The sequence below is a fragment of the Pempheris klunzingeri genome, chromosome 4 (assembly GCF_042242105.1).
Source record: "Pempheris klunzingeri isolate RE-2024b chromosome 4, fPemKlu1.hap1, whole genome shotgun sequence".
NCBI classification, from domain to species: Eukaryota; Metazoa; Chordata; class Actinopteri; order Acropomatiformes; family Pempheridae; genus Pempheris; species Pempheris klunzingeri.
This window is the reverse complement of record NC_092015.1, coordinates 3114930-3132019: the sequence shown is the minus strand read 5'-3', so window position 1 is coordinate 3132019 and position 17090 is coordinate 3114930. Positions and strand designations below refer to the sequence as shown.

The 17090-nt window shown below is 43.3% G+C and overlaps 1 protein-coding gene across 1 annotated transcript in view; it reads left to right on the top strand.

Moving 5' to 3' along the window:
• The window catches only part of slc8a2b (solute carrier family 8 member 2b), a 35901-nt gene extending 20483 nt beyond the window's left edge, over positions 1 to 15418 (top strand). The window contains exons 9-14 of the mRNA XM_070828785.1: positions 4873 to 4976; positions 6865 to 6882; positions 9919 to 10043; positions 13009 to 13108; positions 13812 to 14087; positions 15042 to 15418. Coding sequence (XP_070684886.1) covers positions 4873 to 4976; positions 6865 to 6882; positions 9919 to 10043; positions 13009 to 13108; positions 13812 to 14087; positions 15042 to 15418 — 1000 coding nt within the window. The remainder of the gene's footprint in view (positions 1 to 4872; positions 4977 to 6864; positions 6883 to 9918; positions 10044 to 13008; positions 13109 to 13811; positions 14088 to 15041) is intronic.
• The last annotated feature ends 1672 nt before the right edge of the window (positions 15419 to 17090 follow it).

Below are 17090 nucleotides of genomic sequence, written 5' to 3'. Positions count from 1 at the left end.
TTTAAATTGAGGAATATTTCTCAGCCCTGCAGCACTCGCTCAGCTAATCTGCCTGCATGTTTACACCTGCACAAGGGGATTACACTATCTAAGAGCTTCTGATTCATATGTTGAATAATCCCTCATGAGTGCACAATGTGTCTAAAAACCTCATCGTTGGTTGATTTCAAAAACACATTTGCATTTTTTGGAAAATAAGCTTTCACCTCTTTATTCCTGCAAAGCTCGGGCTGCATTTTAGGGAATTTATCTGTGAATATTCACTTTCCTCTCATCACCCTTTTACTCCTCTCCCACCCTCATCATCATCTTGTCGCCCCCTCCTCACCTTTCCACTCATTTAATCTCACCTTTTCTCTCACCTTTTCTCTCCTCCTCACCTCCTTCAGCTCCACTCCTCAGTCTTGTGCCTGCCAGACGACTTTCCCATCCATTATTCATCAGGGCAGAGCCGAGGGGTCGCTTATGTTGTTGTTTGAGAGAGGAGTGAGAGTTCGCAGCGTGTTTCAGGTTCTTCGTTGCTGTGTGAATGTAATGTGATTATTTAGCTGCAGAAAGCACTGACGCTTGGGCTGAAATCTCCTTTTCTTAATCAGCCTCTGGAGTCTTCTATGAAACATGGAGCTGCTCCAAATGTGGAGCACGGGCTGAATATTCATTGTATTTGTGAAATTATAGATAAAATATATTTGACATGAAAGCTTCTGTAGCCGCTCCTAGGATGGCAATGTCTCACTGTGGATCACTGAAGTATTTCTACTATGAAATCGTAGTATCTCCAATGACTTTATTGATCTCCTGATGTTTCCTCTACCATCAAGAGGAGTTCCCACGTGTGGTTTGAAGTGAAATGTTGGAGGGATTGTCACTGGACTTAGTCTGAGTGGGCTGACACAAGCAGGACTTCCATATTGTTGAGATGCTGCCTCCCATCTCATAGACACTTTTTATTCTGAAACACCGAATCCGGTGTTCATACACGGAGCAGCACGACGTGTCAATGAGATGCACATTCATGTGGTTTTTGGCTGCACAGCATACATTTCTCAGTTATTGAATCCGTCCATCCGTTTTCTTCCTTATATTCGGGGTCGGCTCGTCGTGGCAAAGCTTTCCTGCTCCTCCTGGGAGATCCCGAGGCCTTCCCAAGCCAGATGGGAAATATGACGCCTCCAGCGGGCTCTGGGTCTCCCTCAGAGTCTTCTCCCAGTGGGATCTGCCTGGAAGACCTCCAAGGGGAGGTGCAGGAGGTTTCTTGAGCTCAACTGGCTCTTTTCAGTGCGAAGGAGCAGCAGCTCTACTCCGAGCTCCATCCAGATGTCTCAGCTCCTCCACCTGTCTGTGATCTGAAACTCATTTCGACTGCTTGTATCCGCAATCTCGTTCTTTTGGTTATTACCCAGAGCTCAAACAATCCGTCTGTCCATCTCACGCTCAATTTTACCCTGAGATACTCGAACTCCCGCTCTTAGAGAAGCAACTCGCTGCCAACCCAAACGGACCAAGATGTAATTCTGAGGTTCCCAAACCGGACGCTCTCTTCACCTCGGCTGCAGCTTGAGTCGCCCAAGTTTTCTAATTTTCTTCCACAGCGTTCAAGAATAACCAGATGATTAGTTGCCAAATAAATTGGTGCTGCCATCTTTTAATAGCTTTGACATGTTGCTGCACAGGACTGGTTTCATGTTTGTGCTGCACATGTGACAAACTCAAATGGACCGTTTCTTGAGTGATATTGATCCCAGCGGCCTTAAACTGATGTGAACTGGCAGGTTCATTGACTGACAGAAACCCGCATTAGGAGAGACAGGGCTGGTGATGTGTGAGTGGGTGGATCTCAAACTTCACAGTGTCAGCACCACCGTAGCTCCGCTTTTAAGGCGGAATTTATTCCAATTTTACCCTCCAGTGGTGTCTGAGTATGTGTCACCTTCGCCCAAAGCTTCAGATCAAATACCTGGAACATTTCTGCAGCTGAATTGACAATGTCTTCATCCTCTTCACCTCATTTGCAGCCACAAGCGTCCTCTGTCTGCCCGTTGCGGTCGTCTTTAGCTTCTGTCCGACTACATTCAGTGGATTAATTGCTGATGATGCAGTGACAAATCTCCTGATCCAACTTTGGCTGTGAAAATCATGGTGGCTGCAGTTCTGCAGTACTTTTATATCTCTGCAGGGTTGGGCTGAGATAATACTTTTGAGGTATGTTTATATTTTAGATTTTATGGGTCCCAGACTTCAAAATTCAATCCCCGGAGATACGGACATGCACCAAACTTGGTAGACACGTGTATTTCCTCAAGACCTACATAAAAGTTTCCTGGTGCCATAATTAGACCCAAAGGGAAGTCGGCCATTTTGGATTTTTGCTGTGTCTTTGGCCATTTGGAGGGGTTGTAAATTGATGAACTAGTCCAAAACAGTTTACTACATCCACCTCAAATTTGGTCACCGTGTAGAAAAGACGTTAATGATAAAAGGTTGTTAGAGGTTTTGTAGAATATTGAGACTTTCAGACTTCGAAAAGGACTCTCTTGGTGCACTGCTCAGAATAAACTCCATACTTTCATTTAGGTATCAAGTACTGTGGACAATCACAAAACAATGTAAAAACCATGCCTGTTATTTCCATCTGATCCATCTGTTATTTCTTCTACCAATAAATGATTTCAGTTGTTGGTGAAGCGTATCTTTCTGCCCCGTCACGCTTGTGTTTGAATCAATGCTGCCGGCAGCTTTTATTGTTGTTTTATTGTTTTTATAGTCGTTCTTTTCAGCGTGTGGGAGCATTAGAGGTTTTACAAAGACCCTCACGGTGAATAGGTGATAGATAATTAACGGTTATTAGATCGAAGTAAATGATTAGTGAGTAAAACCACTAATTGACATGGGCTGTGAAACATGAAATTATCACTTTTTAGGAGTTTGTACATTAATTTTAATGGAAAAACCGCTTCTAGCTTTCAGCAGTGTCCTCGTCGCCGTATCTCTCCCGCCTTGCTGTTTTATTCTCATTCTGTCTGCTAAACTTCACCTCATCTAATCGTCTCCATCCTTCATTTCTGTCATTTTCACGCCACATTGGTCTCCAGTCAGGGTGACCGCCCACTGATTGCATCTCTCCATCTCTCTCTCCTCCATCTTATCTCATTGTTTCGCTCTCTGTCTATCCTTCACTTCACTGCTTTTCAGTCTTCCCTCACCGCAGGTCTCCTCTCTCTCTTTGTTTCACAACCTTTTTTACTTTTATTTCTCTCCCTCCTCTTTGCCGTTTCTTTTTCTGTATGCACCCTTTTCTTCTAGACCTTCCTCATGTCTCTTTTTTGTTCTCCTTGTGCTCTCTCCACTTCACTCCTTCCCTGCATGCTCTATTTTCTTCCTCCCTTCTGCCCTTCCTTCACTTCCTCTTCCTCCTCCCTCTCTCCTGTCCACCCCTCCATACCTTTACCTCTATCTTTTATTCTCTCTCCCCGTCTCTGCATCTTGTCAGTGCACATTTTCTTCTGCTCTCGCTGAGCCGGTTTCCATAGTGACATTTCAGTCTGCCGGTCCTCAGAAACACTAACAGGCCTTGTCATCATCGCTTCCTCTCCTCTAATACCGACCCATCATTCCTTGTTCCTCACAAATGGCCGACGTCATGATGGCATAAAAGCTCCCTTTCTCCTCCGTGTTCGTGCCGTCGACCTCCCAAACTTTAATGTCTCCACTGGAAAGTTTCTGTGTCTGAAGATCCTACAAACACACTTAAAGTCTCTGTCTGACTTCCTTGTATTTTAAGTTGTTATAGTTTAAATGTGTCAGATTACAAAGTGCAAACTACCTGACACCTCTAGAAATGTATCACCGCTAAACAGAGGTAAAAGAGAGAAAGCGGTGGACACAAACACGACTCCAAATGAAATGATAAGTTTGCTCTGTAACTGTTTCATGTAGTAAATAAGCATCTTTTGTTCTTTATATCAACGTGAGAGGTGAAGACACGTCACTGGTGTGTTCGCAGCTTGTTTCTGCGGCTCCCAGGTGGCTGAAAGATCAGTTTTTGCAGGTTTAAATGAAACAAACTTTCCTTTCACTTGGCTTTCTGTCATTATAGTGTGGGTAGTGTATGCAAATGAACCATGTTTAACTTCCCTCTGTGCTCTGTGATCTCCTGACACCAACAAAACCATTTAATCATCCATCACAGAGTCTTTCCTCTGAACCTCTCCCTCACTTTTGATTCTTTTATCCGTCTCAATCTCTTTTGAAATGTGTAATTTATTTTTTTATTCTTAATCTGTTTCTGCCTCTTCGTTTTACTTCCAATGCTCCCACCCCTGACGGACGTATTGATCCCATGTCTTCTCTCTGCGTCCCGTTTCCTTCTGCTCTGATTTACACAGCAGCTGGTCCTGATGAGAGACAACAGGAGGGAGACCACCGTGTGTGTGTGTGTGTGTGTGTGTGTGTGTGTGTAACATATACATTCATGAGCCGTGAGGTCTGCGAGACCAGCATGTCGATAGCAAAGACGACCTGCAGTGAAGGCTCTGCAGGCGTTGCATTACGTATTGATGAAATGCTGCTCTTGATTTGTGTGTCTGTCACTGAGTGTGTGTGTGTGTGTGTGTGTGTGTGTGTGTGTGTGTGTGTGTGTGTGTGTGTGTATGTGTGTGTGTGTGTACATGTATCCCTTGAATGTTTCTTTTCAGAAAAACGAAATGTTTTTAAGTTTGTTAAAAATTCTTGTTTCTGTCTCTTTCTCTCTGTGTTTTGTGTGTGTGTGTGTGTGTGTGTGTTTTGTGTGTGTGTGTGTGTGTGTGTGTGTGTGTGTGTGTGTGTGTGTGTGTGTGTGTGTGTGTGTGTGTGTGTGTGTGTGTGTGTGTGCAGTCAGACATTCCAGGTGAGGATAATTGATGATGAAGAATACGAAAAACACGAGAATTTCTTCATTGTGTTGGAGGAGCCACGCTGGCTGAAGAGAGGAATCTCAGGTATGTAACTATTGATTTGATTTGATGTGATTATTTTATTTTACGCCCTGCGATTGGCTGGCGACCAGTCCAGAGTGTACCCTGCCTCTCGCCCAAAGTCAGCTGGGATAGGCTCCAGCTCCCCCACGACCCTCACGGACAAGCGGTATAGAAAATGAGATGAGATGAGATTTTATTTTACCTCGTTATGGCCTCCCTGCGCTGTTGATCAGCCATAATTACAACGTTTCGCACCAATCAAACTGAATCAGAAAATACAGATGTCCTTCAAAATGTTAACAGTTTTAGTTCCCACATCTGCTTTGGTAGTTTGTTCACACTGATATATTACAAACAAACCAGGAGGAACGAATACTAAAGTCACCTGGACCACAGCTTTTCAAACTGTGAGGCAGAAGAGGGAGACATTTTAGACAGATGCTGCACGAGGTGACATTGAATGACAGGTGCATGCTGGTGTTTGTAGTTAGTTACTGTAGTTTGGCTGCAGATTTTCTCCCATTAATCAACACGGTCGGCAGCTGGAGCCGCAGGAGAGGCTGCAACTAAAGTCAGGGTCTGTAACCCTGGAGGATCTAGCAGCAGTAAAATGATCCCACCCCCTCGCTTCAAAGCCACACAACAACATGGACGTGCTTTCTAATTAACGTTAGAGTCCACGAATAAACAACTCTGTTCAATGCCACAATCATATAAACACAAGAAAAACAGCCACAACAAATGTAATGTTGACTTTAGCTCATACATGGTGCTAACGGGTTCGCTCACTAAACGACAGGCGTCTCTCTCTCTCGCTCTCTTCTTCACGCTGACTAATGGTTAAAACCCACCAGGGGCGTCTTCGTCACTCTCCAGCTGTGGAATGACTGCCTGAGCCGATCACAACCATTTTAGTTAATGCTTTAAATCCTACCAGAAGCGCTGTGCCGCATTTCAGAAGCATGTCCGAAGCGGCGCTCCGCTCCGCTAAAGATACCCGCCAGGTCTATTTTTGACGTCGAGCAGCACAGAGCAGTCTCTGGCTCTCTTATGCAGCTAGCTAGCTAGCTTTAGCCTTGTGGAAGCCTCCAGACACCAGATTATTTTCTTTTTTTTTTAATCAGACGATGAGATTTTCAACAAATCTAACAAAGAAATGCCTCTAAAATAAGATGCATACCCTGCCTTTAAGGGACTTTCAAACTCTTAGTGCCTCATTGAAACACCAGTGCACCAGTTTCAGCCCTAAATATGAAACTCTGTTTTATTTTTCATCTCATGGCAGATTTTTTCAGGTTCATCACTGCTGCACATGTAATTTAAAATACAAGCAATAAGAGTGATGCTGTTTTACATGTTACGTCTCTGGCTTTGTAATCTGTAGCTCATATTTAAATAAGCTCTGCTAAGTGAGCACATCCAAGTGTTTTGTGCAGCTTTGGTTTGGGTTTTCTTCTTCTCTTCTTCTGCTTCTGTCTCTTGTTGTGTTGGTTTTGTTTTTTAAGCCTCTTCACTGACCTACTTCACCCACAGGAATCAATAAAGTTCGCTCTCATCCTCGACACAAACACACACAACCACACACACACACACACACACACACATCGACTCATCCATTTCCTGCCACGACAGCGACAGAAGGGCCAAGTCGCCTCCTTGTTTCTGTAGATGCAGAGAAACGGGGGGGGGGCATTTATTAGAGCGTCGGAGGATTTCTTTTAGAAGTCAGACGTGAGGATGAGACAAGGGCTTTTTCTTGATGATACATAAATTGGTATGTTTGTTTGAGAAGAGAGTGACAGGATGAAATTAAGATAAAATAAAGTTCTACGACAGTGACGGGTGGAGTTGGTTGTATTATTAGATGTGTCACTACTCACGGCTGCTTTCTTCTTCTCTTCTCTTACAGCTCTGCTGCTCAACCAAGGTAAGAGCGTCTGATTGTTCCCTTCACTTCAAACTGAGGATCCAAGCTTGGTTTGGTTTGTCAGGAAATCTAAGTAGAGCTGCAGCAAACCGTTTCATTTTCATTACTGATTCATTATCATTTTCAGGATTTAGTATTGTTTGTTCTGAGTGTTAGAAAACACTGAAAAAGCCAAAGAGGATTTCCTCAGATGCCTTATTTTGTCCGACCAACAATCCAAATCCCAAAGATATTTAGTTTATAATGATATAAAACAGAGAAAAGAAGCAAATCCTCACAGTTTAGAAGCAGAAACATAGAAATGTCTTTTGATAAAAAATGACATAAACAACTAATTGACTATCAAAATAGTTGCCTATTAATCAACTAATAGTTTCAGCTCTAAACAGGAGGCTGATCTGATCTGTTGATGAGGAATCCAACTGTTCAAACTGACCAACACGGCCATGAAGCCCATTTCTGATGAAATGTTATCATAAATATTTAAAAGCAGTAGTTCAACCCACATCTGAGTATGAATGAATTTAAAAAGAGAATAAATTCAGCCTCACTAGTGCTCAGTCGTCCTGTTCACTCTGCTGCTTTCCTCTTTATTTTGCCTTCTTACCAAAAAAAGAAACATTAAATGCCCTGAACTGCACCTCCGCACAGCAGTTTAGTCCCTTAACTTAGACAACGTATTGGAAAAAAACATGTTTTTGCAGGCGTACAGTTGGATGTCATGCAGTTTTTGCCAGTTTCTAGCCTGTAATTATCCAGAGAAGTCTCACCGTGTTTATTTACTTTGTCCAACATTCAGAATCCCATTTGTTTTAACCTAATTAATCCTATTACGAACATAACAATGCACCCAGATAGATAAATGCTAAAAAGCTGAATTCATTTGAAATCAGGAAGTCCATGAAGACGCTGATTGTTGTCAAACACTAGTTTAACTTCTTATATTTCAGATGGAACAAGGTTCGAGCACTTGTTTTCCCTGCAGCCGCTCACCAAAACATTGTTTACTCCGTCACACAGTGTATGAAATACCCTCCCTCTCACAGCTTTGTGTGGGTATTTGTCTGTTTACATTTGGATCACTGCAGAACTGCCTGTGTGAGCCTGAACTCAACATAATACAGTTTGGACACGAATGCTTACAAGTGAGTCGGCGCTCCGCACTCTGTGTACTGATGCAGATAAATCACCCGTGCCACGGCTGTGCTTTGTGGTATATATCATACTATACTTAAATATTGAGGTGGACAAAAAAGAACTGTATCCTCAGAGGTTTGCAGGGAAGCAGTGGATTTGTTTACATTAAATGGAAATTGAAACAAAGAGAGTTTTGAAATAGTGCAGCTAAATCAAGCTCCCAAACATCAACTTGAAATTAGTTTGGAGCAGGAAGTCCTCTGAGTTTGTGACAAATCAGAATAAACAAACGAAAACCAAACAGCAGCAGCTGAGTGTATCCAAAGAAAAGTAAACTGAGCGTGCATCCGGAGCGGTTAGTATCCAATAAAGAGGATTTACTGTGTGTTAATTTATTCCCGCAGTGTTTACAGGTCACTGACTTGTGGTTTTTGTCTGATGAAGGATTTCAAAATACTTCTTGTTGCTCATTACAAGGAATGTGAAAACAGAGATAGCTCCAGCTTTAACCTCAAATGACTAGAGCAGGATTCAGAGGCTAAAAGATCAGATGGGAAGTCCTGCAGACGTGATATTGACACCTCATAGTCTTCACCTCATCCCACTGTTGCCTCACTGACGCCTGTTATCTGGTGAGAGCTTAAAGACGAAGCCATATTTGTGTGTGTGAGTGTGTTTCTGAGAGTGTGAAACAGTGTTCGTGAACTCTGCAGGGACGGTCGCCATATGCTGCTTTACTCTTACAGCCTTGTTGTAATTAGCCGGCTTTGAGGAGAGGAGAGGGGAGGAGAGGGGAGGGATGGAAGTGTCTCTGAAGCTCTCTGTGGACCACCAGACTGTTGCAGCCTCTCTTTGTTACCAAGAGTAATAGAGTCCCGGATCGGCTCCGTTTCTCAGTTATGTTCTGCACGTCGGTGTAGCTGCTGTTGCTGCTTGGTTGGCAGTGAGTCAGTATTAATCACCCTCTTCTTTTAAGTCACTGGTGCTTCTCTCCGTCCCTCAGATACTCTGTGTGTGTGTGTGTGTGGAGCATTTTCATGAACAGGCACAAGGTTAAGCTTTGTGAGAAGTGACACTCGCTTCTCCACATCTGTTTTTATCTCTATTCAGACAGTAGACGAGGCCCCACGCGACAATTTATCACAACAATATCATAATCGTTTTAGTTCATTAACCAAAACTTACAAACACTCTCTGCTTCCTAATGATGGGATTTGCTTTACTCTGCATTAAACTATTGCAAGCTGAATGTCTTTTGGAATAAGAACTGTTGGTTGGACAATTTTGTCTTGTGACAAATGAGCATTCTTATTAATTAGCGCGAGAAAAAGCAAAGGTAGCGTGAATCCTCGTCAGCCACCGTAGGCTTGGAAAGGGAGGGGTGAGGCGAAGGTTGTTCAGTCGGTTAAATCTGCAATCTCACCGCTAAATGCCACTAAATCCTGCACGAGAGTTTATTTACTCATTAAACTCATTTACTCATTTCTTAATCGTTAAAACATGCAGATCATAAAATCACATTACACCACAGATATGGAATTACAATGATAAACATGTAAAATACACAAACAAACACACACATCATACAGTGAAAGTACAATCAGCTACGAATGGGAACAGCTCTGGTTTGCTTTCAGCCAGCACGTCACTTTGGTTGTAAAAGATTTCATTTTGAATGTCTCAGAATATTAAAGCTATAATAGAATATTTTCCATTCATTCCTCTCTGTAGATCCACTGCTCTGATTTTTACACACTCTCACTGTCCATTATTGATGCAGGGAGAACTTGGAAATATCTGTGACCTGCATTTTAGTTTTAGTCCACACTGACTGTCGGTGTCCCCTCTCCCTGCTCCTCCTCTCCTCTCCTCCCTCCCTCCCTCCCTCTCCTCCCACAGAGGGCGCAGAGGGCCAGATGAGTGCTGAGGAGGAGGAGGCCCGCAGGATAGCCGAGATGGGGAAGCCCATCCTGGGAGAGCACAGCCGTCTGGAGGTGGTCATCGAGGAGTCGTACGAGTTCAAGGTGCAACACTCGTTCATTTATTCTCCTCATGTGACACTTTTCAGATGAAACTATGTCGATGGTTTTAATATTAATCATTCCAAATGATTTTAAACACTTTATAATCTAATCCAACAAGTTTTACTCTTGTTTACTTTTTATTGTGCACTTTTGCTGCTATTTATTTTCCAGGCAGCTCCGCTTGTTTTAAAATGTGCTTTATAGATAAGCTCGACCTGATTGATTGACATTTGCAGCTGGACTGCAGGGTGGCAGTGGCTGCCAATAAATGTGTTGATGACTTATTGATGGCAGCCTTTAGCAGCTTTCTTACACATCCAGATCATTTTATTGTAATCTTTAAAAAAATAAATGAATAGAAACAAAAGAAGTGGCAAAGAAGGCTGCACATTAAAGCCTAAATGACTAAAGTTTTTGAAGCAGCAGTCTAATAACAGAGAAGCTGCAGGCAACATCTGAACATCCAAAATGTTAGACTTAATATATACAGTAGACTGTAATTAAAAGCATGTCGAATAATATTTGAATATTTCTTCTCTAAAGCCAGAAACCAGAGCAGGAATGTTCTGCACTGTAGACGGTGTTTGTGGTACTGGACATGTTACATAATCCACCTTTACACTCTGTCCCCTCCCTCTAGGTGGACAGGTCTAATACGGGTATTAATTATTAAAAATGCCCTCGATACAGCCGCTAACTCGAAGACATGCAGAATTCAAACTCTCAGGGCACGAACAGGGCGCTGCTCCGTGCTCCTCTCAGGCTTCCTCAGCCAGAGGAAGCGGATCACGAGCAATCCAAATAATTGAAATGTGCATTGGGCTCAGGTGTATTTTAAGTAAAACAGAAGCAGCCACGGCCTCCGAGCAGTCAAAGTTAGCCGAGTTTCACTGAGAGGGATGCTCTACTGCTAATCCGTCTTTTTTAATTGCACTTGAGAAAATTAAAACGATGGATTCATAATCAAGTTCCAGTTCCTTCATGTGCGCCGTTTAACTTTCTGTGAGCTAAATCATAACCTGTTTCACCAGAAGCACAGACAGAAGTATTTTATTGTTAATTGTTTATTATTAATTTATTGTTTCACAGAATAAATGATTCAAATATCACACAGTGTGTTTGGGCATTTTTCAGCCCCCCTTTTGTGCTGTTTTTCCACTTTTCCCTTAATAACATACAGCGATGAATACTTGCCACAAAATATGTGAAAATGGAAAAGTTCAGTACAACAGAGGAAGCAAACAAACCTGCGTCACGTGTCTGAGAACTAAAGGGGGAGAGAGAACAAAAGAAATGAGCCCTGAACAAAGAACAGATAAATGAGAGAGCGTCTCTCCATCATCAGTCAGGACACAGCGCTAAAATTCAATACTCTCATCCTCTATTTGATTACAAAGTTAAGTGACTCCTGGTGGACATAAAATTAGTTCTGTCTCTTATGATTTGTGGTGAGAACCAACGCTGGAATAATGGAGTTCAGTGTGATTGACATTTAGATTTAGAGGAGATCAATGTGAGCGGACTCAGTTTGTTGTGTGCACCAATAAACGAGACGATAAGAGAGCGATGATGTTTCTAGGAATGGAGCTGCATGGTGTGTGTGTGTGTGTGTGTGTGTGTGTGTGTGTGTGTGTGTCTTAGGTTGCTCATTATTTTTATTTTGGGGTTTAACTTACTGATTTGGGTTTTGTTGGTGGATTCGTCACCTTTGAGCAGAGCCTAACTAGCTGTTCCCAGTCTTTATGCTAAGCTAAGCTAAGCTAAGCTAAGCTAACTGGCTAAATGCTTACTTAACGTGCACATACGACAGTGGTATCAATCCTCATGTTACTCACTGCTAAAATATATAAATATAAGTATATTTTCCCTGAAGCAGCAGAGATATCCTGACTTTTCCTGCTACATTTCCCACAATGCAACTTGTTTTCATCGTTCATTATACTCTTCCCACTCTGTAAACTCCAGGTGTGATTTGGCATGGTGACCAAACTGTGTAATTACAACAATGGCGCCCATCACGTGATGCCATTCGGCCCAAATAGACTTTATTCCATAGACTGACATCTGTAATTTATTTATTTTTTGGTGCATCACAGCCTCCATGAAATGACGGTTCAATAATAAAGATTGCATTAAATAATTTCATCCCCGTTCTCGTTAGTGGAAAGCTAACCTGAAGTTAGCTGCCTCTATTGGTTCGGGTACTTTTATTCCCAGGAAGTGGAACTTTTTTGGCTTCATGTGCCACCGAGAAACTTTGATAGAGATGAACGGAGCCGATGCTGCATCCAGTTCTCTTAAGACAGACATGGGTGTAATTACAACAATAGCGTCCCATCATGTCATTTCTATTGACTTCCATTGTGACAGAGAACTCTGTAAATCAGCGGATTCACTTTTTCCTCCAAAATGACAGAATTTGATCCGTTTGGTTCAATAATATTCAGAAAGTCTAGAAGAGCCACACAATTAAATCAGTTTATCCCCCATTCAAGTTAGTGGAGGAGCCTGCTAACTCCACAAAGAACCCACAAAGAACAGAAGATCCTGGTAATTTTATATGACACATATATAATTGAACTATAGCAGAACTTTTTTTTTTGCGTCATTCACCACTTTTCATAGGAATAAACAGAGCCGAGTCATAAAATCATATTGCTCCTCATGACTAAACTGAACTTCATGTGTGAAATTGGTGGAAGGCCCCTTTAAATTATAATCTGTCCATCATTTTAGTGTCTCTAAACTTTGAGCTCAGTGTAAAGGTGTCATCAGAAACAGGCCGGTGGTGTTTCAGATGTGATATGTACGCCCAGCACAGATGGTGGGCTCAGGCTCACCTGGGGGGCTCTCTCACCTGGGGGGCTCTCTCACCTGGGGGGGGCTCTCTCACCTGGGGGGCTCTCTCACCTGTCCTCGGCTCTAATTAGCTGCTGATGAAGTGTTTTGTGCCTCTGATTGGCAGAGCACCGTCGACAAGCTCATTAAGAAGACCAACCTGGCGCTGGTGATCGGCACACACTCCTGGAGGGAGCAGTTTGTGGAGGCGGTCACTGTCAGCGCAGGTGAGTGTGTGTGTGTGTGTGTGTGTGTGTGTGTGGCTGATGAGTTTATCACAGTAACTTTTAATTAATATTTAAATCAGTTTGTTTTATTATGATGACAAAGATCTCCACCCCATCTGTCTGTTTTGTGACTAGTAATGGGAACTTGTCTGCAAATGTTTAAACACACAGACACACAGATGCAGGCAGCTGTCACAGTGACACATTACAGGGAGGGAGGACGGAGTCAGATTTATGATTTAAGGCCTCCATCTAGTGGAAGTAAGAGCCCACTGCAGACTGTAGTTATCCTGTTCAGGTGTAATAATCAGTATTCATGCTGTTTGTCAGTGGAGGAAGAACTGTTCAAATCTCTTACTCATGTAGAAGTAGTAATACCACAACGGACAAATACTCTTTTACAAGTAAAAAGTAAAAATACTCAAGTATAATCAGCTAGATGTGCTTATATTATTATGTATGTGTGTGTATGAGTGTAATCTTTAACAAGAGCACAAAATTTTAATCTGAAATAAACTAGTTACTGAATCTGTTAAATAAAACAAGTGGAGTAGAAGTATGAAATTTTATAAAATGGTAAGTAAGAGTACCTGAAACTGTCCTTAAGTACAGTCCAGTAAATATACTACTTTGTTTTTCTGTCTGTTTTCACATCAGTGTGTTCCTATAATGTGCTGTGTGCTCCTGTCTGTCCCCTCCGTAGGCGACAGTGATGACGATGAGGAGGGTCGTGAGGAGCGTCTCCCGTCTTGCTACGACTACGTCATGCACTTCCTCACCGTCTTCTGGAAGGTTCTGTTCGCCTGCGTGCCGCCCACAGAGTACTGGAACGGCTGGGCGTGCTTCCTCGTCTCCATCAGCGTCATCGGCCTCCTCACCGCTTTCATCGGAGACTTGGCGTCGCACTTCGGCTGCACCGTGGGGCTCCGGGACACGGTGACCGCTGTGGTGTTTGTGGCCCTGGGGACCTCTATCCCAGGTGAGTGAGGATCCTCTGTCACTGTGTGGAGGCAGCTTTTATGTCCTGGTAATCATTAATCCAATCAATCCAAAACCAATAAATCCAATTTAGATGTTCTCTGTCTCTTTGTTTAGTGTCTGTAGTTGTTTATTTTCTCATTTTGTGTCTCTTTCTGTTAGTTTTGTGTGTCTTTGCACTCAGTTATTGTCTCTTTGTAGTCATATTGTGTCTCTGTGTCGTTGTTTTGTGTCTCTGTGTCGTTGTTTTGTGTCTCTGTTTAGTTGTTTTGTGTCTCTGTGTCGTTGTTTTGTGTCTCTGTGGAGTTGTTTTGTGTCTCTGTGTAGTTCTATGATCGACTCTCCCAAAGAAAGTGTTAACATTCACTTAACAGTCACACAGACGCCTGCTTTTATGTCCTTGTAATCATAAATCCAATTCATCTAATGTAATTAATCCAATTTTAGCATTTGCAAGAATAAATCACAGCACAAACATGACATTCAGTTTCATGTACGAGCTAATAAAAACTGAGGAAAAGCCCTGGGGACATCCTGTGGTGTTGACCCTGACAGACCAGGACCTGTTTGTCAAGAAAGTCACAAACCATCCACAGAGAACGTTAGAGGGGCGTTTCTCTGTTGAAACAACAGGCGTAAGGGCTGCATAAAGCTGCAGTGGTGCCACCACACCCTCCGTGTGCCACAGTATCTCTTATTGAACCAGTTTCTCAAAGCTTCTCATCGTCAGCAAGGTGAGAACAACTGGTCTGACTGGTCCAACAGTCACACAGTCGTCATGCGTCCAGTCGGCCCACCCACTGGTGTTATCCCTGGCTGTGACAATTGGGACGCAGCCCAAAATGAATCCGCATCCATGTTTTGGACTGAATCCTCCCCTCGTAGTGCAGCTACCTCTGTTAGTGTGTGCTCTCATTGTGCTTTACTCTCTTCCACCTCCCTTCTCTCATCCCAGACACCTTTGCTAGCAAAGTGGCAGCCATGCAGGACCAGCACGCCGATGCATCTGTCGGTAACGTCACCGGCAGCAACGCTGTCAACGTGTTCCTGGGGATCGGTGTGGCGTGGTCAGTGGCCGCCATCTACTGGAAGATCAAAGGGAAGGAGTTCAAGGTGGAGCCGGGGTCGCTGGCCTTCTCCGTCACGCTCTTCACCATCTTCGCTTTCATCTCCATGGCCGTGCTCCTGTTCAGACGCCGGCCCTCCATCGGGGGAGAGCTCGGCGGCCCCAGGGTGCCCCGCCTGCTGACCAGCCTGCTGTTCCTGGGTCTGTGGTTCCTCTACATCCTCTTCTCCAGCCTGGAGGCCTACTGCCACATCAACGGCTTTTAAAAAGGAGAAGGAGGAAGTTCTCGAAGAACATTGCACAGCAACACACACATATACTTTAACAGTCCACACAGTCCACAGTTCGACATGAAACAAGTGTAAGATTCATCTGTTTAAAGGGGCTCACAGCAGCCTGGAGGTGTCCTGGTCTTTGATGCAGGGATGCTAAAATACTTCAGATACATGTTCACACACACACACACACACACACACACTATATGTACGCATGTGTAAACAGATCATAACAAACACACACGGATACAGGCGTGACGAAGGGCGAGAGGAAGTGTTTCTGAGGGACGAGGAGTGTGAATACCAAAGGTTGCTGCAGCAACGTTAGCAGAGAGAAGTTGGGGAGAGAAAAAGAGTGATTGACGGTGAAGTTGAAAAGAGGGTCATGGCCAGTTTATTTATAAAGGCAGGTTGGATTGGAGGAGCCGTCAGACCACCGATAGAGGAGAGGGTCTAACACAAACAAAACGAATCCATCTGAGTTGCATCCTCCTGTATCACCAACTTTACTGGTACAGCTTCACGTGTCTTCGCTGAGGAGGCGAAGCGCTGTTTGAAAAAAGGAGTGAAATGTTTACAATATCAATAACATTAAGCTTGTTTACTACAGGAGCGGTGATGCTTGTCTAATACACTGTATAGATGAAGGCGGTTCTCCACGCGCGCTGTAAATAGTAAAAATGAGTGTACATAGAGTGTAGTGTTTTCAGTAGGCAGGTGATGCCTACCAACCGAACAAATAACTGGAAAAAAATACTTTCCTGTATAGACGGTTAAATTACGACAAACAGAAAAGAAAAACAACCGTCAGATTTCTGCTTCTTCTGCCAGAAAAGTTCAAATGTTTTGAAAATCCTCGCACAGACTGGAGCGCCACAGATCCCAAAAATATGAAAAGTGAAGACGGTTTTAGTGGGTGTAGGATTGCTGGTGGTCCTACAGAAAGACTAAAGTCTTAGCTGGGCAAACAAGCAGGAGAAATAAACATACAAGAGTGGATAAACAACGATGGTTGTACGTCAAACTGAAGGATTACTTTTTGCATGTATAACCAGATACGGAGCATCTTCACATAACAAGTCACATGTATACAATGTAAAAGGGAAGTCCACCTGTAAATGACATATCTGCATCTGTGTGTGCGTGCTCAGTTAACAGAAACTAGTCCCCAGCTGGTCCCTGATGTTAAATCTTATTGTATAAAGCTTTGTGCGTTGGCAGAAGACATGTTTGGTGCAGTGGAGCGTCTGAGAGGAGCATTTTCCTCCTCAGAGGGACCAAATATGTGCTCACACAGAGCAGAGAATACACAGGAGGAACCTGAGGTGCTGACACTGAGCTGCAGTCAGTCATCACTGTGTCATTGTGGGTAGTGACAGGCGGCTGTGACATGTTTTCTGACAGACTAATCCGCTGCCGTCAGTGACCGCAGCACGGCCGTGCAAACACGCGTGGATGGTTGAACAAGACGTTACAGTGTTAGTTTCCTTTCAAGAGCCAGTGAATTACAAATAAAACTGATCCCAGTCGTCGATGTTCAGTGCACAGCTTATCGATGAGGACACAAGATCCTAATCAAAACATTAATTAGGACGTTAGTCTGCACCCATGCAATGCCTTAAGGGAAAATCTAGTATTCAATCTTTCCGCTGAACAGACTGTC